General features: G+C 37.8%; 1 protein-coding gene across 6 annotated transcripts in view; it reads right to left on the reverse strand.

The window, feature by feature from the left end:
- Nucleotides 1-2,331: 2,331 nt before the first annotated feature.
- PANK1 (pantothenate kinase 1) overlaps nt 2,332-22,563 on the reverse strand; it is a 47,654-nt gene continuing 27,422 nt past the window's right edge. For 5 of the 6 annotated variants that reach the window (XM_013127756.3, XM_031044647.2, XM_034061930.1 and 2 more), the window contains 6 exons: nt 20,802-21,154; nt 12,310-12,563; nt 9,910-10,086; nt 9,382-9,505; nt 4,468-4,593; nt 3,260-3,852 (listed from right to left, as the gene is read on the reverse strand). In XM_013127756.3, coding sequence (XP_012983210.3) covers nt 3,793-3,852; nt 4,468-4,593; nt 9,382-9,505; nt 9,910-10,086; nt 12,310-12,563; nt 20,802-21,154 — 1,094 coding nt within the window. In that variant the 3' untranslated portion in view covers nt 3,260-3,792. Of the gene's footprint in view, nt 3,853-4,467; nt 4,594-9,381; nt 9,506-9,909; nt 10,087-12,309; nt 12,564-20,801; nt 21,155-22,563 lie in introns of all 6 variants that reach the window. The other variant, XM_034061929.1, reaches the window with a different exon arrangement.

The raw sequence follows: 22,563 nt of genomic DNA on the forward strand, positions 1-22,563 counted from the left end.
TCAAAGACACCTTGTACTTGAGAAACAGATCCCAGTAGAATTCATCCAACTGGAAACAATCATCTATGTTTATTTTGTCATCGGTTCAACCCCATATGGTTTCCCATCTCTAAAATTCTGCTGTGTCCTGCCAAAAATCACTTGCAAGTATCTTGTGACAGTCTTAAGCGCTGATAACAGTGAAACACCAGGACAGCTTTGCTGAGGTTGGAATGCACTGCAAACACCCCACTTGTCCTAGAAGTTAAGATTCTCGGCATTGTCCTGACACACCCCATGCTGGTCTTCTTTATCAAATCTGATCAAGCAAATACTTTATCTTAGTCATCTCTCACTCCTCAGCCCTCATCAGCAACTTTTCCCAAGTAATTTAGTCCCCAAATTTACTTTAAAACACAGAATTTCTTCCTACAGGCTGTAATTAAGCTTTTTGTCAAAACCATTAAAAATCAGGGTTTCTTGGCAGGGGTGAGAGAATGAGGAGAGTTGTATGTGTTTCAAGAAAAACAAATATTCCAAGTCCAAAAGAAGCAAGAAACTGGCACAGGAGAGAGTAAGTAATCCCACTGTGCTCCAATTTACCTTGTTTCAGAAGAGAATCCAGATTAATGTGGCCTAACTTCTTAAGATAACTCATCAATTTATACCAAAATGAGTACTTTGAATACATACTAAATCTGGAAACTCACTGATCTTCCTTAGGGAGGCCTGCTCCCTCACCCTCACCATTTCCAAGAATCTGGGTATTTCTAGATTCTCAATACAATCCTTCAACAGTGGTACCATTGAGCTTTGCTTGCTCAAATTTCTAGTTTGTACCAGTCACAGTAGAGGATCATCTACGTAGTCAAGTGAAACTGTTTTCAGACTCTTTAGATGCCTCTGGACGATGAAGAGGGACAAAGAACCCTCCCATCAGATGACTAGATAGCTACTGGATACAAAATACAATCACAAAAATTCAAGACAACAGTGATGCTCCCACAACAGCTCCAAAGTGCTCCTCTAAAGCAAAAGCATTGGAACAGGGCTAGAAATCAGTTACAGTCATTCATCCACCTTAACCATGATACGTGGGAGGAAAACAAAAGTTGGGATTAGGGAAGGCAGGCAGAGTCTAAAGGCAAATTACAGTGGCAGCAGATTCAAATGATGACGCTGGTGGGGAAGGAGAAAAAGAAAAGTCAACTGTAGATTACAAGGTACCAGAGAAATAACTGTTACAGTGGGCTTTTCTCCTTTGGGAAAGGAAGAATTTAACTTAAAATGGGTTTTGTTTGTTTGAGGGTTTTTTTTACTGATTTCTCCGACTTAGTGAATTCTCAAAACTCTTCATCCTATTAGTCTGCTAATATTTTCCCCAAACAAATGTACTCATTTGTGCATTTTAGAGTATTTTCCCAGCCATTTAACTATAGTAACTTGCCTATTGAGCATTTTAAATTTCAAACCAGCATTTTGCAGCTAAAGTTTTATTTTGTGTTTGTCTTAGGGCTGCTGTCATCAACTTACCTGACAGTCCCTGGAATCTTATGGCTAATGTGAGGGCTACCAGCATTGTGCTTTCCTTCTTCAATCACACTTCCTCAGTCTGTGCATCTCATACAGTCCATATCTGTTTTCCTGAATGACTTGCTAGGGTTTCAAAATTATTTTTGAGGAGCAGAGGATCTTAAAAAGAAGTGCTATTTCATATTTGAGTACTTAGCATTATATTCTCCCTTCATGTAACTACAAAAGCTAAAAAGGCAAGAACGCCTCAGTGATAAATATTCCCGTATCAAATCCCCTTCAAAAACTAACCATGGAGAAAAAGATGTAATCTTTCTCTGAAACAAACCAGCAAAGTCCACAAACTGCCCCGACTTCCACTGCTTTAGCAAAGCACGTTTACACTGTCGGTGTTTTGCTTCCCTCTACTGTTAATCTTAAGAAATACAGTTACCTCTTAACACTGAAGTCTTCCTTAAAAAGCCCCAACATATAAACCAATCAGTTGCAGGCAAGACTCACCAAGTGAGCTTAAAGTTTCATTTTTTAACACGAGATAAAAGAGGCACTGAGCAGAACTATCCCCACTTACCTGTAGCTCAATGTTAGATGAAACATCAGCTACAACATGCTATTAGTCTCATGTTGTAGTTTACAGTCTATGAAAGTCAACTTCAAGCAGGCAAAAAGCCTCATAGACCAAAGCGATATAACAAAGAGTAAAAAAAAAAATATGTCAAGAACCAAAGAATTATCATGGAAATAACTAGTTATGTGACAAAAGAGTGTTATGTATTTCACATCACTGATTTCAAGAAATGAATACCACAGAAACACTAAAACAGTCAAAACAGTAGTGGTCTTTATTTCCATCAGACAAGTTAACACTTTTGTCGATATTAATTTATTTCAGCATTTGGGAGAAATTAACGACTATTAAAAAAAGTGAAATAAACCCTCTTCCAAAAATATACTGGATAATACAGGTGTCTGAATTTTATACTGTTCCTCTGATGAGCCCTTTACATTATGTGATATCACATACAGTTTTTGCAAGACAAAATTTATGGACTGTTTTTTAGCTTCTGATTTGTGAGCCCTCACAGTGTCCAAGAACAGCAAGTTTATACATGCTATGCAGCAACCTAACGACATAGGTTTCAAAAGGGTCTCAATTTAACTGGGGAAAAAAAATAAATCTAGAGAAGTCCACAAATCAAAAAAAAAGGTAGAAAATACTGTATTGGAAAACCCACTCAGTCTTAATGTCCTGGAGGGAAAGTTACCCTCAGCTTAACAACAGAAAATACATTAGCCAGTATTTGCTAATTTTAGAAACTGGGCCTTGAATAATGCAATTATCAGTTGGTTTTGATTAAGAACAAGTTTAAAATTGCAGACTACAGAAAATCCTTCACATAAATGAAAACAAACTTCTCCCTTTGTCATCTAACACCAAGTATGTACCATATAAATAACATCTGTACTACAGTACTCTTCGTATAGACCAGAGATTTTCAACAGGAACAGGATTTCACTTTAGTGTCAAGCAAATAATTAAGATTTTAGTTCACATCTTGTTTAAAGTTTTTAACATAGAGAATTAGTCCTGCAAATCAGTCACCACTCTGTTCCTGCTGCAAGTCATGACTACTGGAAACATTATAATCCTAAACCCCCGGCCCCACCAAGTTTTCTCACAGTCTTGCCAAGAAACCCATGTAGCCACAGAAAGTTTGTCAAATTATTTTCTGGGGGGGAATCAGGGAAGATGTTATATAAGAAAGTGTCTCATCTAATGAGGAAAGGAAAGGCAAACAAAATCAATGACTAGTTTTCACAGTAAAATGCATCAGCTTTGTAGTTTCATTTGAAACCAAGAACAAATCATGAAACGTCATGAAAATAAGATAAAAAAATCTCCTAGAGTGATTACTAAATGAAGTTATAATTACCATACTAATCAGTAAACCCCAGAAGAAAAGCAGATGCCTCATATCATAGGTTCTATATTAAACAGTATCTGCTTTTTAAAATAAATCCATAAAATCTGTATGTTTGGCCGCTTTGCACATTTTTCCCCTAAAAAATACAGTGCACAGAAAAAAATTCTCATTATTCCCAGTATGAATTCTTAAGTATAAGCTCAAAACCCAGAAGTTAAAGATCAGCTAAAAGAATTTTAAATTATTTACAAATCCAGCAGGTAGAACTACCATAATGGCTTCATTTCCATCCTTGTAGTGGCTTTCACTCTTATCCAGCAGCATCTGCAGTAGGAATCTCCTTCAGTCAGCTTCATCACTGATCATCTGTCATTTTAAGCAATTCTAGAAGAGCCCCAACAGCTCCAAAATAACCCTTTAAACAAGGCAAAGGCAAAACAAAACCAATCAAATCCCCAAATAAGACATAAGCATGAACATGTAAAGTCTTCAGTTCTGTTAAGGCAATTTAAAGACCTTTCTTATAAGACTGCTGTGCTAAGCATTTACTTTACTATGATCTTGTTTAGGTCCAAGTTGGCCTTACACCATGAGACATCTCAAACAGTTGTCCAAAATCGTCAAAAAAGAAGGAACTACAGAACCATTATAATGATGCTGGACTGAAAGAGGGCAATTCCCATTACGAACACATCCATCTGATATTCGTTTCAAAATTATGCTTAAAAAATTAGTTCTAGTTCAGATTTATATACCAGATCATGCAAAAGAACATTGCTGGTAACTAGGGTCAGAGGGCAAAAATAAAGAGATGTGCAATGTTTAGCAACAAATACCACAACATTAGTGCTCAAGCCAAGGAGTTAACAAGGGATATTTTCAAACGAATTTGTAATTACATTGATGCTGAATTTGAGTTTGTGCATTCACTCCAAAGCAATAGCATTGAAACTCTCCCCTTTAACTTCACCAAGAACCACAAGATTTTTGGAGTTACAGAGAAAAGTAAGTTTGACATGTATTTCCTTACCTCGTGTTCCAAAAACAGAGCCTTCAGCTGTCCCTTGGACCAATAATCCATTGCATATGCTAGCACCTTCATAGAAATCATATTAATTCTGAGAAAGTTGCCAACAAAAACCACCTTGTCGATGTTCTGTAAAATTGAAAAGCAGACCAGAAAATTTATATTCAGCTACATTATTTGCCTCATCCAGCATGTACTTCTACCTTCACTATAAAGTTAAATGGGAATTTTAGGTAACATTTAAATTCTCTAGACTGAAAATTAATTACAGTTACTGACTGGTAAGTAGAGACTTTGTGAGAGAGAAAAAAAAAAAAAGAGTTATTCAAAGAAAGTAAGAGGCTGGTATCACAGATGGTGAATATGGTGAATATTTCCTTAAAAGCTCATGGCCATCCCAACATGAACAGGGTTATGAGTGTCTTGCTGTATATTGGGGGGTGGAGGGGCTGCGGTTGTTTGGGGTGTTTTGGGTGTGTGTGTGTGGGGTGCATGTAGGAGGGGTATTTTTAAATCATATATGACTATGACATGGCTGCACTGAAGACATCTTTCCCCCATTTGTTAAATGAGGCAACTTCTCAGTGATCACTATGATTATTAAATCCAGATGGACAACCTCTGAAGGGTATCCAAGAAGGTTTATGTTACAGATGGCAAGAAGCATCTTTCATTATCTATTATCTGGACTGTAGTTCCATTTTCAAAAAGCAAGTGAAACATGGCCAACATGATATTTGAATATATTGCATTCCTTTGTTTCAAAGCTCACTTGTACTCAGTTTTCATACAGAAGCTTAAGATTTCTGAACAATCTGCACTACACTGTCAGTAAGAAAGCCACACACTATCATTACCTGTACCTGTATCAGTTCATGCAAGCAACAGTTTGGGTGCTTAAGCAATGCCCATAACTATCTTCTCAAGCCCACTTTTGCCTGCTATGCACAAAAACATACTTGCATTTTGAACTGGTGTACCATACGATGTTCACCATACAGTAAAATCTGTCTAGAAGACTCAGTGGAAGGCCATAAGGCTGTCCTGGAGACAAGCTTTTACAGGAGTCCTGAAGGAGCTCTACAAATGAGCCTTCAAGAGTCCTCTGCTGAAAATTACCATCAAAAATCTGCATAGGCTAGAACTATCAAGTGTTGCTTCTCTATGTTCACTCAGCTCTATAAAGCCCATTACTTGGCTCTGCAGCAATTACTCTCCCTGCAGATTGAGTTACATGTCTGATTGTCCTCAAACCAAACATCAACACAAACTTTAAATAATTTAGGTTTAGAGTCATCCATCCCCAAAGACTCTACAGCCACACGGAACACATTCATACTTCTTCATGGGACATTTTGTGACTGAAAATAAGAACTTCTAAATTTTCAACAGGCCACTATTAAACAGGGCTGAGAGCACTTCCCTCCTCTGACAAGGCAGTTTCGTCTCTGAAGTAATTTCTGACAAAGGAGGGACATGTAACTAATTAACTGCCTATAATGCAATGCCACCAAATTTATTAGAATCTACATTTGGGTTTCATTTTCATGAATTTGTATTTTTTGCTGAATGCACACAAGCTACTGTTACCAAAAGGCCAACACTGAATACCTACCACTGAGTACAGAAATCACTGAAAATTTTAAATTTAAAAATACTAGTCATACCTACTAGAATAGCAGAGTATACATCAACATGCAAATTTTGTATCAATTTCATTTTGCAACATTGCTTGAATTCACTAGGTTAAAAATTAGGCTAAAAGTTTTCTAGGGTTTTGAACAGAATGAAAACCAGCTTTGGCATATTTCAGGAGTCAAAAAATGAAGAAATGCTACTTTCATCTCCTAAAGGAGTCTTGCCAACTTTACTTTTAAATTGTTCACTGCTGAAACATTCAAAGCTGAAAGAAAGAAGTCTTAAACTGATGAACTGATAGTGATGAAATGACTATGCTAACTAAATTACAACATCATGGAAAAGATTCACTTTGTAGGGTCTTGCTAACTTGTTCAACTACCCTACAGAAGAAAGCTATAATATAGCTTCAATATAGTATACACACATATTTTCAATATAATTGAATAGGGGAATCTGTATCAAAGATGCAATAAAAAATACCCTCCTGCACATGTCTTTGCAAGAAGCCTCATTCAGATGCAACTTACATGTTTTGCTAGTAAGAAAAGTATAAACCAGGGAGATTGGTTTCCTTTATGCAGTTCTGCTGTGCCTAAGACAGACTGTTTCAAATGATGTGCAGCCAAATGGTTCCAGACTATGGAATTTTTCTACCCCACTGCCAACTTTGTGCAAGCAAACTTTGCTTTGAAGTTCTGCAGACAAAGTAATTCATTTATTCCCCAGCCTCGTTTTTTTTCTGCACATATGCAAGTAATTTTCGACACAATATTAAAGCTGCAAGCATCGAAAAAAACCAAACCCAAACCAAAACACACACCCAAAAACCCCCATCCAACAAACAAACCAAAAACGAAACAAAAAAACAACCCCCAAATAACAAACTAAAACCAATTTATCAAAACTCATGCTTCAGGGCATAAATTGATTTTGACAACTTAAAAGTGAGTTTTACCATAACCCTAATCTAATACAGAAAAACTTCACAGAAGAATATATCATTTTCAACTGCTTTTTTAATCTCTTATTTAGGCATTTCACTCATCAAGCTTGGTGACAGTAAGAGTCATCACCCAAAAGCAATTTTGGCGTCTAGATTATTTAGAAAACAATAGCATTACTTCCCCCGCCCCTGAGAGCAAGCTCTCTGGAGATCAGCTTACTTGCAATGATATATCATCTTTGAATTTTTTAATAGTGTGTAAAGCTACTAAATGAAGGTTTCAGTCTCTAAAGCTACAAGATAACTTAGCGCATGTATTGAAGAAATTACACTTTGACATTGTCTGCAAAATGAAGAATGCTTTACATATCATCTACATTCCTCCACAAAATTCTGTGGATCATGTTCAGTTTTTAAGTAAGCCCACCCACAAAACAAAGATGTTAGGAACTTTTTCACAGTGACTCAGAAGCATTAGTTTCATTAGTAGCCCATTTCCTCCTCTGAATGCATCACATGTAGTTCCCTGCTGCAACTCTCCATGCTTTGATAGCCCTGTACAATGCTGCTTGAACTCCATGCCACAAGGCAACACTGTAAAGAAGCTGAAAGCAAAGAGAACACTGAAAGAGAATCATCCTGACTGAAAGAGTCAAATGGCAAAAAAAAATAATGCCTGTAGCCACTCTTCACAAAGAAGGGAGGTTATCAGTGGCATTTGATAGAGGGAGACACTAAGATTTGTCCTGTTCAGTATTATTTTAAAAGTGCTCTACAGAGGAATATCAGCAACAAACATAACAAGTATTGGCATATAAAGATATTCAGGAGAGTCAGGATAAAAAATTAACAGCACAACAATGCTGAAGAGACACACAGTGGCCAAGGAATAAAATAACAGATGAAGTTTAAGTTAAAAAAAATGTGAAATGACACAAATGGAAGGGGGAAGAGAAAGACCAGTATTCAGACACAACGACAGGCTCCAAATTAGCTACCCCCAGTCAAGACTGTGGAGGGACTGTGGGTGGTTTCCTAAAAATGATATCCGTGGTCACAAAAATCAAATATTAAGAACTGTTAGAGGAACTCAGAACACTGAATTTATCAGTATGTCATCACACAAATTCACTGTCCAAACACACTCCAAATACTGCATTAAGATGTGATCATTTGATCTCCAAATCAGAACCATAAAATATTAAAAAGATAAAATAGCAGGTGGAAAGGTCTAAGGGGAGATGCGGTAAAGGTTTACTAAAAACCAAAACCAAACCCCACCAAAAACAATATTTGTTATTTCTCACAAAACAAAAAGCTAGATAGGACCCAATAAAGTAATCAGATGGCAGTTTGGTGAGCCTCTTGGGTTTGTTTTATTGGGGTTTTGGAGGGCAGTGTGGGTGCATTCTTGATTAAAAAAAAAACAAACTAGAAGCACTTTCTTCTAAACAGAGAATGCTGTGGAGCTCCAGATATTAAGTATTAAAAAGAGATTTGATAACTTAATCGAGAGCAGATAAAGATTAATTACCACATAATAGTAAAGCTGAAACAAGTGGCTAAAGCACTTGGGGTTTTTTTTTGTTTGGTGGGGTTTTTTTTGTTTGATTGGTTGTGTTTTTTTGGGTTTGGGTTTTTCTTTTTTTTGAGTTTTGTTTGGTTTGAATCTTTTCTGGGGGCGTTATTTTTCTTGCTTTTGTTTTTTTTTTTTTCTGGGGGGGGGTGTTTTTTAAACTGCTAGAAGCTGGAAAGGTGTCTGAATGGAACAATTCATCTCTAGCTATCATTCTAAAAAAAATAATATAATAGCATTTGATAGGAGTTTGAGACAGGATAATAAACTATATTTTTATTCTTTGTGATCCAATACAATAGATCTCATATCTAAACATCTAAAACAATACGCAATTTAAACCCATCATGCTATGGAAAGAAGCGAAACAAAATACTATTAAAAATGTATCTGTCATGGGTAAGGCTGTTAATAACTACAGGGTAATTGGGAGTATTAATTTTGATTACAAAGGTGTTAATACACTACGTATTACATACAGCTTGAGAGCAACTTAGCAGCTCTAGGCATCAATGGTTCAAGGAGATCTTTACATTCAACCTTTTGCCTTTTCTCCCTAACTTTGAAGCTCAAAGTACCTTACACCTTGCATGAAAGCATACACATAACACAAAGTTAGGATACCCTGTTAAACATATACATATTTCCCAAGGTCAGCTACACACCTGCTATATCACCAATTTGCATTTGTGTATTCTGATAATCTTACTATGTTGTTTGTAAAGGTTTTAAGCTCATAATAAATATGCTATCTTACCTCGTTCAGTGCGCACATGCGAGCAATAGAACCTATGTTGTTGGTGATGGTGACCAAAGTAGCTCTGGCCAAGTCCTCTTTACTGATGGAATCTCTCTTTTCTTTACTCATCATATGACCAAAGCTGTATAAGGAAGATTATTCCTTTTAATATGAGTTATTCAGAAGTGCTAAAAGCCCTTAGAAATTTTATTATTTAGTAAGCTTTGCTTGGAATTCATATCCATTGATTTGAGACAGGCCTGAAATGTGAAAAGGGATCTTACTTGAAAGGCACAACAATGAGCAAAGACATGTCTAAAATAATTGTAATTTAAATTGAAGCAAACTACACCAAGCACTGCTCACACCTGTTTAAAAAAAAAAAAAAAAAGGAAGTAGGTGAGAGATCTAAGGGCAAACAACATGATACATTCAGAGTGACATTTCCACATGGACCTAGTACATAGTTCAGGGATTACGCACTCAGCTCAGCATGCACAGTAAGTTTCCCAAGGAGCTCCTAAAACCAGCTCAATTAACACATACCTTGAGGCTACAGCAGACCCTTGAAGGCCAAACCGCTCATAGTCTCCTCCGTAAATATCCTTCACCAGCTTATCCACGTTGGTGCTGTCTCCTTTCGCAGCCATTTCTAGTGCTTCTTCAAATGTCTCACAGCCAGTCAGCAGACAACACAGGCCCAGGAACGTTCCTCCTCCAAGACTAAAAAAGCACAGTTCCTTCAGACCAGCAGCTTGAACCAACTTTTACCAGAGCTCTTCAGACTCTTGTTTGCAACACGTTCTACACAGCTACCAACTGTAACTTATAACTCCTCCTTCAGAGCAGTGAAAACAGAAACCCTGAATTAAGTTTCTATTTAACACAAATGTCATCCAGCATGGTTTTAACTGAACTGCTCTTAAACCCTTAATATTTAAATCAGAGAAATCATACTAAATAAAGGGTTAGCTGAGAATAAAGTCCAATTCAACACTGCAGATGTCAGCTTGCTATTTGTAGCACTCTAGCAAGTTGCCCTTGTGCAAGAATAATTGGCCAGCAGATCACTTAAGACAGTGATGAAAGAATAAACAGAGATCAAAGCTATATATCTACACAGGGGTAGGCAGCCAAGACAGATCTTGTCCCCCTAGCCAGTGGCAGGAAGCAGTCTGGCTGGTTCCTGTTCAGAGTAAGGCTAGCATCAGCTGTTAACATCCCAGCCCTCTGAAGAGCTCTTCTTCGAGAAGATATCAGTCACTTTAGTATCTTCACAGGCTCAAGTACAATATTTACTGACTACATAAATTTAGCAGATTGGTAACTGATTCATAAAAATTCTACTTTGGACTCTCTAGTCTTAATGGACATGAACTTCAACTTATTAACCTCTACATCCTTCCTCATTTTTACTTAACCCTTGAGAAAGCTAGCTTATTTGCACTGATTTCAGTCACACCAAGTGTAGCCACTTTAAACGAGAGGACCAGTGAGACACACACATGTACTTCACAAGAAAGTACAGGAGGTCAGATAGGAACATCATTTAGTCAGAATATATCTAGCAGCACTGTAATGTATTCCGTATCTGAACAGTAGCAAGCTCTGTACACCAGCCACAAGACTACTTATTTTATCATCTATAGTATGCCAGCAAATTACTGCAGTCATGTTTTTCCTTTTGTGGTAGAAAGGTGGAAAGCACATCTACAGATACCAAAAGTGCTATGCTTGAAAAACAATCAGAATTGCAAGAACATCAATGCCTCTTCCACTCAACTTGGGTTCATTGGTATCATAAAAACAGCTCATGGCTACCATGGTGGCAAAGATGTGCCATGGATAAGCCAACAGAAGACACACAGGCAGTCACGTGCACTATATAGGAAGAGCTTTATTATAAGTACCATGCACTGAAGAACAGAATGCAGTTTGGAAGGGACTACAGCAAATCCAAAAAGATTCTTTGGTGGTTGTTTTGGAATGGGATTTGTATTTTAATTTATGTTTCCATTTTGGTGGTTTGTTTTTAAGATTACAAGATTACTAAAAATGAAGTGTATCAATTTAGTTTGCATGTATGAAAAAAAAGGGTTAGATTTATAGATATTTTTACTACTATTAGTCTGGACTCATTTATAACCAAGTGTTTTCCTGTAAGTAAGTATGGCTGCCACCTCTATAGTGTGAACTTCAACATGCCTAAGGCTGGTTTTTGGCCTTGAGAACAAAATTCTGCATTCACACTAGTGAAATACTGAATTCCTAAACAAAGCAGTCACATCTAAATTTATTACTGAATGTAGCCCAGAGACAATTTCAACTCAGCTGTACCTTACAAATCATTTGAGAGAGCACTAGCTAAGGCAGGCTAAAATCATGCTAAGGAAAAAGTAAGAATACAGACAATCAGGTTCTAGTCTTTACCTGCTAGCATTTCTTAATTTACCAGCATGGTCCAAAGACTAGTGCAATTGGTAAGGAAACGAGATCTAGTGAGATCCGTCTGCCGAAATCCAGTAGTACCAGGTAATTCTACAAAGTTTTCCTATATCCTGGATTCATCCTAACTGCTAAGCAAGGGGTTATTGTTTAACCCAAAAATTTTTCTTTCACTGCTCTGGCTGTTCTGGGGGATCAAAGAGGGGGAAAGAAGATTCATTTACCAGGACAGCTTTATTTTGGTAGTTCAGAGCAAGAGATACAATGTAGGTAAGAACACCAAGAAGAGACTAAGACAGCTCTAAAGCTGAATGGGTCAATGATTTCCCTGATACAGACCCTTCTCCGAAGGAATCCTAGGATATTTCCAGCCTTGGTACTGGTGGGCTTTTATAAAAAGACAAGCACAATTTGGGGCTGCACCTACTAGTCACACTGACTGGTTTTATCTGTTCAATTAGTAGAGAAAACAGAATTAAAAGAACATGGAATTAAATTTACCTGGATCCTGTGACTCTCTTATAGTTGTCCTTAGAATAAACAGCTAGGATACTGACCCCTGAGCCTATGTTAACCAGCAGCATCGGATATGGATTATCAAGGCAGTAAGGTTTTTTCTGGCACTGTTCAGGATCTGTAGGATTTTCAAAATAATAGCATTCTGGTTGACCATTGAAACCAACAGAATCAACATAAAGGAGGCCCTGGATCAAACAGTCCAATTCATCCAGTTTATGAAGCTGTAGGTCAGCAATCTGGAAAACAGCAACAGGAAATTAATAAACAAACACTTCCTAGTATGATACAACACTGAGCAGGACAAAAGGCTCTGCTGAAGCAATTTGATCACTTTAATAGTAACACATTATGCTATTTAAATAGTACAAAGATCTGTGTAAGCATGAAGTCCAAAATAAAAAGTCTGTTATCCGCCCAACAATGGGCACCTCCCAAAACAATGACATACTGCATAGTAATGTCGCCTAGTTCCTTTGCCTTTGAGACATTCTCTGCTCTGCAAGCAGGAAACATTCCTGTCGTCCTCCCTCCCGTCATCCACCCCCTAGTATTCCAAAGCATTAAATTTCTTTTCCCTTATCCCATGCCAAGGGGATATGTGTTCTACAGCTTTTGGACAGGATGCAAAGTGCTATAACTTATCATCCAACTACATTTCCCAGCAATTCAATGAAATTTTCAATAGAAACTTCGAGATCAATAAATTCCACTTAAAGAAGATAATTAAAGCCTTACAAAGTGCACGTTTATTTTAATATGCATTAAATATGCAGTAGGTTATGCTTATATGATCTGATGTTTTCCAAGTATGTATCACCAGTAATCTAAGAGAGCTATTTTTATTAATTATGGTGAGCATTATAATATGCCTCATTTAAAAAAAAAAAAAAAAGAGGATGCCCCACATTTGCTAAAAAAGAATGTAAAAAACCCCACAACCAACCAAAAATACTGTCAGGCCCATGACCCCAGCAAAATGTTCACACAAATATAACTGTGACAGAAGGCAAAAAAAAACAATTATAAGAGCTTCAAAGGACATTCCCTCTGAGATCTCACAGGTCATCTGTGATTGTATTTAAGCAGACATGCCCACTTGCCATAGCAATCTGTTTACTAGAATTAGAAATCGCATCCCTTTCTTGAAATAGGATACAGTGACAATCTGTTTAGAAAGTCTCCCTTCCAGATGACATTGAGGTTTGACTTATGTCAGGGGAGGAGAGGGAGGGAGAAAAAAAATAAAACAGTAGCTGTCCATCCAAACCCTGTGGTCATTTGTATCCCCAAAAGTAGGTCTTACCCAACTCCACTTTCTAGCAGAAAAAACTACAGGGTATTAGGAATAAAAGGAAGTTGTAAGTAGAAAGCTGTTCTCAAACACTTGTATATTCCAGGATGTTTTTATAACACCTAATGGATGAGATCTACAAGGCTAACTTCCTCCTATTTTTAATTCTGGAAGCTATATTAAGTCACTATAAAGAAGCAAGATATTTCTGTGGAACAAGCACGGCCAATAGGTTACATTCTTTTGAGCTATTTAAATCTCTCCCCCTAAGTTTTTTCTCTACTTGAACATAGCTCTAACTTGCCTTAACTGAAAGCCATTCTATTCTTTGCATCTGCCTTTTTGTTACACTTGCTAATCTTCAAACCCTGGAACCACAGAAAAGAAGTAAAACCAAAAAACCCCCAACCAGCAGTCTCAATATAGATCCAGTTATTCATAGGAAAACAGAGGAAAGTGGAAATAATGTCTTTTTAAGTATTTCTTCCTGCAACTTTTAAAATTCATTTGTATTTTTTCTTGAAATAATTTTCATTTATTACCACATGGCTACACAAATTACAAGCACAGAAGCGCAGCATAAAAGACTTAAACCATTTAGCCAACAAATAAAAAGAATAAGCACAAACTGGGAGAAAAGGTTTTTAAAGAAACATTACAAAAATCTTTAGGCTGCTTCGCAAATATTGTGTATTTCAGCAATTTCTTGCTGTTAGACTGATAGGAAAAGCTCCAATCAAGAGATACACAATACAAAGCATTAACACAATAAATGCTTTATGCGCTATCTTTCACAGTGGACATTGTGAGCCCAATGAGTCATTACTTGTTACAGGATTTGTTTTCTTAAAACCCAACTAACACTGCACAAAGCTAGTAAAAATAAGAAAAGATTCTATACTAATCATGATCTCTCTCCAGGTTATGTGCTGCATATTTGGTTTCCTCATCTTACTGTGTAAGCTAGATGCAGCATGACCAAACATGACCTTGTATAGATACAGCATGCATAAACATGCTATGAACCAGAATCGTGCTATATAAAGACAAGTCATTAGTAGATTTAAAGACCCTACTGTCAAAATCTCCATTCTCCCATAAGCCAAACACACAGCCACAAGCTGCTTTTGTCTCATCCATGTTATACCTTTACAAATTGGTAACCATCAGTGAGAGACATGAGCCAGCAATACAAATCTAAGAGGAAAACATTTCTGGTGTCAGTGCAAAAACACTGACAAAATCCTGGTTTCTACGAAGTCTCCAGTAAGCCCACCAACCCAGTAAGAACAGAACAAAAAACCCTAATCAAATGTTCTTTTTCAACTACTAAGCATAGCAGTTTTATTAGGTCCAGCCCCTCATGTAAAAAAGACATACTAGAATCTGTTCTGCTTTTTATAGCTCTGTGCTATATTTAACAGCTGATATACTGTAAGCAGAAAAGCCTTGTGATTGCTTTCTTTCATGTATGATATCCATAGCAGACAGAAAAACTATTTCCCTGCATTGTTGTAGCAGTCTGGTTTTCATTTTTGGGAGGAGCAAGACTAGCATCAGTATTCCATGTCAACCCACCTTCATTCAGAGAACCATGAACTCTGCAGCCACTAGACCTCTGAGGCTCTAAACAGCCCAGTGAGCTACGACTGCTCTCATTTCTAAACACAAATGAAGGCATAGTTGCAAGAAATGCTGTAATCCAGTCTTGCAAAAGAAGTAATGATAAAATAAGAGTCACAATTCCCAAGACTTTTCCCTGCATCTGTAACTGTTTTTTCTTTATTTATGTCTTTGTTCAAGCAGCAAAACTGCACCACAAAATAGATGTGCCTATAAGCATGGTAACTGGTGTGTGATTAGGCAAATGGTTAGGGTGTTTCCTGGTGCCATGACCTGACCTACCACAATCTACTAGTCCTCATCTTTCAGTTATTCAAACTGCTGCTTCTTGTGGGGAACAAACATTTAGGTGCAAAAATGCAGAACAAAAACAGGAGCTGTGTGTAGAAGCGTATTTTAATGTTAAAGGTTTTTTTTTTCTTATAACTTTTTACAAAATGCATTTGCAGATAGCTTGCAGCCCTTTCCAAGCCTTAATGCAAAGGCAGAGAGCATGATGGTTAACTTGTCCTACTCTGTACTCCTGTAACTATGTGCCTCTCCAGAAAAGATTTATGTCAGAAGGTTGTGCTATGCAAGGAAGAGCTGAAGAACAAAGCAGCATACAAGACCCTGGAGGGAAAATTTATGATGGTCACAGGAAAACCATATGTACATTTCTTATAAGACCAATTTTTCTGCACTGCAGAAATTCCTCTTTATTTTAGACTGCTTTTTAAATACTGATGGAAAGGCAAGAATAAAACACTTTGGACTTCTCACCAGTCTTCAACACCATCAAAAGGAGGGACTTGGGACTTCAACCATGCTTACAAGCAGGTGCAACACAGCAGGGAAGCAGTGAACACATCTATGCACCCTAACAGATCAACACGGGTGTACAGACATCTTTTTCAATGAAATTCCAGCCCATGATTTCAGTCAGTTTGAATTTTCAGGTACCAAGTTCTGATGAGCACAGAAATGTCCAAACCTAGATGCAGCAATGAGTTCATCTGTCTCTTGAACTTTCAATCAGACAAATGATTTTTTTTTCCTGTAAGAAACTGTTAGGAACTAACATCTTGCAAGTTTGTAACTATCAATTACAACAGCCTCATTCAGTATACCACTGGGGCTTTTATATGTCTTCTGGGCATTGTGCCAGTTTGTATTTCTTATAATAGCTTACAGCCTAGCTTTTCCCTCCATCTCCCTTCCATTACGAATCCTCTACTCCCATTAAGACTTACTTTTCTTCCTTTAGATTTTTTTTGTCTTTACCCCAACAGCTAAACCTGCTTCTTTTTGAGCTCAAATGAGGTACTCCCCGAGCTGATTCCACACACTGAGGCTGGGAAACAGCCACGCACATTCAAACAAGACAAAGTCTAATGCAAATAAAGGGTAAGGCCAACATTTGCTGAGGCATAAAAAAATGCACTAGTCTGATTTTCTGCAGAGAATCTGCCCTCTTGCCCAGATAGGTGTAAGAATCTCTTCCTTCTCTTGGCAGGTAAGAGATACACATTGCTTCTCCCCACTCCTACTGAAGACTATTGCAGCAATTGGTGGGAAGTCCAGTGGTTGTAACAGAAGTTATCAGGCTTATTTCACCCATTGTCCAGATGCAGCTTTCAACTCCAGCCCAGTCTATACACTATAAGCCAGCATCTATGGCCTGAGGAGCAGCACTTGGTCTCCTCCAAGCAAGTGAGGTGCAACAAGATTTTTGAGTGACTTTACTAACCTAGAGTTACACAGCTTACTCATCCTACAACACAGGACAGTAAAATTTGTATAGGTGTTCAGTAAAGGAATACAAAGATCCTACTGGAATAGAGGAATTTTGCAACTGAGCAGGTTTATGCAAAAGTTTGATTAGTTCATTCTTCCCTCATCCCCATTGTATCCTTTACATTGAGCCGCTTTAAAAAAACTGAGTGACAGCTTAATAATTTATTCCTCATTACATAACTTGTGCAAAAGTATGCTGTTAATGTGACAGAGGAGTCACAAAGTATAAAGAGATTTTTATTACAGGTATGTAAGCATATATATTCCTTATTTTTACAGAACTGATGTTACTTAAGCGCATTTACAGAATATGTATGGTAACAGTATGTAACTGGGTAAAGATTATCAGAATTAGATGACATATCAACATATTCATCTGTGTTTTAACACCACTGTTACCTGAAAGCAAAGTCAGCCAGACATAAAAACCAGTTATTCAGAAGGGAAGGAAGAAAATACAAACAAAACCTAATGACAAACAAACCAAATCAAACCAAAAAATTACTCTAAGCTGGAAACAGTCCTTCAGTGCATTACTTACTGATGTTGGTCAATGAGTATAACCATATGGTTGGTAAAAAAGATTTCTGTTGTCCAGTTTAATGAATAGAGTGTTTTCCTACTTCTAGGGGAAGCATTCAGATATTAAGAATTAATTAAATGATTTGCCAGGCTACTGATTGTTATTGCTGGCAGCTACCATACAGTTCATGGAGAATTCTCCAGGTCTCCTACTATCCAACACTGTGGATCACAGAAGAGGGAGGTCAGATAGCTAAACCTAGCTATCTTTGTAGATTTAGTTGCCTTTCTATGGCACATAAGACAGGCTTAAGGTAAACAGAAAATGCCTCCTTATTTTATTTTGTAATACACAAAAGAGATGCCTAGACCAAACCTATTTAACTCTTTTAGGGATTTGAAATTAGACACCGGAACAGGTGAGTAAGAACAGGGTGCTTGCTTGTTTGTCTATTTTAAGGAGAAAAAGTTGCTGTTATTTTAAAAGGATTCCTTATTTAGGATTTGAATGCCATTTTGCAATACGTTGGATGATTTGTCCTAAACCTATGCAATCCTGAAAGTCCCATAAGCATTTAGAAATACCATAAAAGACAAATAACTTAAAAGCATGCACATGGAGAAATCAAGAGCCAGAATAAAAGCACATGATCTATATCAGTTTCATGAGTTTCATAACATTCGGTCAAAATTTTTCATGAAACTATCAACATTCACGAATGTACTTTAGTTTTTCCACATTACTTCCAAGTAACAGAAACAGGAGTATTTAAAGTCTCTTCCATATAAGGCATTATACAATATTGAATCCTGCAACAGAAGGACTTGGCACATACTCTCCACTTTCAGCAGGTGCATTAAAGTGATCAAGTATTTGGAACAGACATTTCAACTCTTTGGAAGAACAATCCTGAAGCTGCTGTCCAATGTCAATTTACAGTCAGCAGAACACACTGAGATAGCCAGGTGCTGTTACAATGGCTAATGAAGTGTGACAATTTAAGTGCTAGTACCCAGGACACTCAGCCCTTTGAGACAGATTAAGCAAGCAAGCCTTCATGTAATGGATAGTATTGTGCTTCTGTAATACTCTATGGGTATTACAGTGAGCCAACAAATACTTCCTATAAAGGAAGGTGTGGAGCTGGGTAGATGTAAGAAGAGCTGTCCAAAGCACTCAGTTGTGAGTACACTTCACTGACTACTACAAAACATCCCAGACAGTTTTTATGGTGTTTTCCTTAAACTACCTCTAAAGTGTTGCAGCACACAGAATGTTAACCAACACTGCAGTGATGTAGGATCTGTGCTTAAGTCTGCCAGTAATTTGCTACATGACCTCACATCTTTGTACAATAGCTAGCAAAACAGCCCCAACTTCAATTACGGCTTCCAGTGCTACATTAATTATATTGCAACAGAGATTAGAGTTGTCCCTCATTGTAAGCTGCATACTTATACCAGATAAAGCCAAAGCTATGGAGAGAAATGCCAAGCTGTGATAGTCACCAGGTAACTTCCAGTTCAGTTCTACTGCTGGGGGAGCAAGGGTCATAAACTTCCTTGTCAAGTAAGCAACTCTAGCTCTTAGTACAATATATAGGTGAGAGGAATTTGAGAAGACTGACCATTCCAGAGGGACAGTCAGCCTCTTCAGAAAGTCTCAAAGTGACCTCCCATTGTTACTACAGAACATGACCTGAACCATTACCCAGACATGTGGAAGGATGCTTGGAAACCTGAACTGATACCACACTGGCTAGCACTAGAATTAACCTCCTTAATGTGCTGCCAACATTCTTACACATTGTGAGACAAACTAATACTTTGGAGGACTCAACATCAGCAGACCATAACATGAGGGACTTGCAATCAGCCTAAAGGACAAGAAATTTCTGACTAGCAGTGGACTACTACAACCATTCAGAAACTTGCTAGTACTTCATTAGACTAACTGCTTCCATGTCAAAAAATTACTGAAGATTATTATACACTATAACAGCTGGGATTCATGTTGATCTTCAGCATTCTCTCTCCCCCTTAGGATCCTGGTCATTTGTTAGGTGAGGGGTATTCACAAAGAAAAAACCTCTTGCACTGCAGGAATAGATGCTGGGAGTTAAACATGAAGCACACAATGCCAAGGACTGCACTCAACTGCAGTTTCTGAATCAGTATGATAGCTCCCTGGACTGAAGCAGAGAGAGAAAAAGGAACTGATGTAACCTGTCATACCCAGCAGCCATCTCTCACCCTCAAGATCAGGTCAAAAGTTAGAGACATAAATATCAGACCTTGTCTGTCAAGTAAATCATTCACAATAATCTTAGTGAGACTGCTCTGGTGCAGGCAGATTAGTCATTCTTTTACAGAAAATAAATGGAGATATGCTCCAGTTGAGACACATACACAACAGGCAACTGTCTTTCAAATGACTAGTTCTAATACAGTTTGTGCAATGGCTCTCTATGCCTCTGCCACCACAATCAATTTCTGCAGTGCACTCACTGAAGTCATCTGGGAGGTAGGACTACTGATGAAGTTTATACAAACAGCAGCATCCCAATATGTCAGATTTACACCACCTTCTGGAGTGCCTACAGACGTTATTTTTAACTTCTAGGAGATCCGGGACCCCATCATCTCATGAACTGCTTTTCTTCATAATGTAAGCCCAGAACAAAAGCTAGCTGCTACTGTTAAGTAAGCATGGTTTCTGTTTAAGTTTGGTTTTCACATTTGGTCAAGTTTCTGTTTAATGTTTGGTTTCATGTTTTCTGTGAGGTTTACTGTTAAGTAAACCTTGGACTATGCTTGGTCTTCCAGGTTCTTGATTTATGTCTGCCTGAAGATCAGTACAAGGGGAAGGGAACCTCAAGCTAATCTCCAGCCTGCATGGCTTCATTTCTGGTTTTCCGATAGCTATCCAGTTTGAAAAGAGCACCCACAGTCTCAGCTTCTAGGTTGTCATAACACACTCTCAGTTGATTATGAAGCATCTGATCATTACAGCTATACTCTAAAAAAAACCCCTCATTTACTAAAGATATCTTGCACACAGTTAATACTTAGTAGAATACCCTCTTCCTGCCCACTCCATGATCTCAGCAATACTACTAATCAACAAATGTGAATTAATTCTGATAGTCTTAAACCACTTAGGATGGACTTACAAAACAAGTTCTCTGCAAATTCTTATAGGACTCCTACGATTTTTTCCCCAAAGTACTTCCCACTGAACCCCTATGAACCATTCACATACCGTTCTGAAGTCTTCCTCAAACTTGTAAGCTCCACCTCCTGTGGCACAGAGTGTAGTGTGCAAACTGGAGAAATTCTTTTCACTACCCATCTGTATGAACCTGTGCATGGCAGAGCTGGGAAAGCGGATGAAGTGCAGGTTTCCTTTCCGTCCACACATAGTCAAATTTTTCAGTTCAAGGTGGACATCACGAATGCCAGTTTTACCATATGCTGTATTGGAGGTCAAGTATTTCCTAATGCTTTTCAGATTTTCCACCTCTTCCTGCTCCTCTTCTGCAGTAATGTCCTTAGGTTCAAAGTAGACCAGTTTAACCAACGTTCCACCGATATCCATTCCAAACCATGGAAATGCTAAGGATGAGCGGAGAGAGAAAGTCATTATAAATATAGAGGTTACCCATATCTCTTAAAGCATTTGCTGAAGGACAATTTAGTGCAGTCAAAATGACCTCAGTTAAGAAAAAGAATAAAGAAAATCTCAAGATACTCTTCTCTGTAGAAGTGGGTTTTAATAAAATGAAAATATTTTTCCCAGGAAAATATTTATTCCTCAGACAGCACCTCATGACAGAGCACATTTATTGCATTTCACCCAATTGACTCCCAGCACCAGCTGTTAGAATAGACTAAGGAGAGGAGGAGAAAGAAACCACCAAACAGGAGAACGAGGTTTCTCAAGTCACACTGCCACTGCATAACATCTACAATTGCCCTTCTAAGGCCAGATGGAATTTTCACTGTCACAAAGCTCTGTCTGAGCAGCAATACTCCCATTATCCTGGGAGTCTCCAGACTTCAACCCACCAGAACTAGCAGCTCTGCTGGAACTACACCACTTGTATATATTAGCAGAGAGAAAATAAGATAATTTAAGTTCCATACTTACCACTGACAATTGTTTTGAGAAAATGTGAAACATGCACTTTGCTGTATGTGTTAGGCTATCATACAACTACATAAGAAATGCCATTATTTGCTTCTCAGCATATATGTATTTGCCACAGCCAGATCAACCAAAGCCTTTGTTCTGCTAACAGCAAGAGAAAACGAGTATGGAGAACACACAGGCATAAGACACTAACTCAACCAGATTAGTCTACCTGCTCTGCTTATATATACAAGCACACATTTCAAATCATAGGCCAAGAAACTTTATAGAGCAGTAAGAGGTGAGAATATAAAATCCACATACAGGTACTACAAAAGGAGACAGCTAGTAATGTTTCTAGAGAAGTGAAATTAAAAGTATTGAGCATGTGGCTTAACATCTAAGATATATTTCTAAAATAGGACTCACATAAGTCACCTTCCTGCTTTTAGGGACTATCAGGCAGACTTACTAGAAATGAGATTCTACCACCCAGGGCATCCCAACTTAGTGTTGCTACAAACCCCAAACTACGAATACTATATACATTACTGATTTTTCTGCCAGTGAACCTAAATGTAAGCTATCTGGGGCAAAGATTTTAACTAGCACAGGAGATAACAATCACACAGTTTTCTTCACATAATCACAGATTACTATTAGGTTACTCAACATCATGCTGAAATGAGCTTACAGTCTTTTACTTTTTACAAAGGTCTCAGCATCACTCTTGTCTGGCTGGCTAATTCAGATTTCAGTTTCACAATTGTCAATACATTCCCCACTCCCTAAACCAATCGTTAAATGTCAGATGTTTAAAAAGGTTATTTTGCTCCTTTGCTGTATGCCGAATAATTGAATCATCAGTTTCTCCCCCTTTCCCTAAGGACAA

The sequence above is a fragment of the Melopsittacus undulatus genome, chromosome 4 (assembly GCF_012275295.1).
Source record: "Melopsittacus undulatus isolate bMelUnd1 chromosome 4, bMelUnd1.mat.Z, whole genome shotgun sequence".
NCBI lineage: Eukaryota > Metazoa > Chordata > Aves > Psittaciformes > Psittaculidae > Melopsittacus > Melopsittacus undulatus.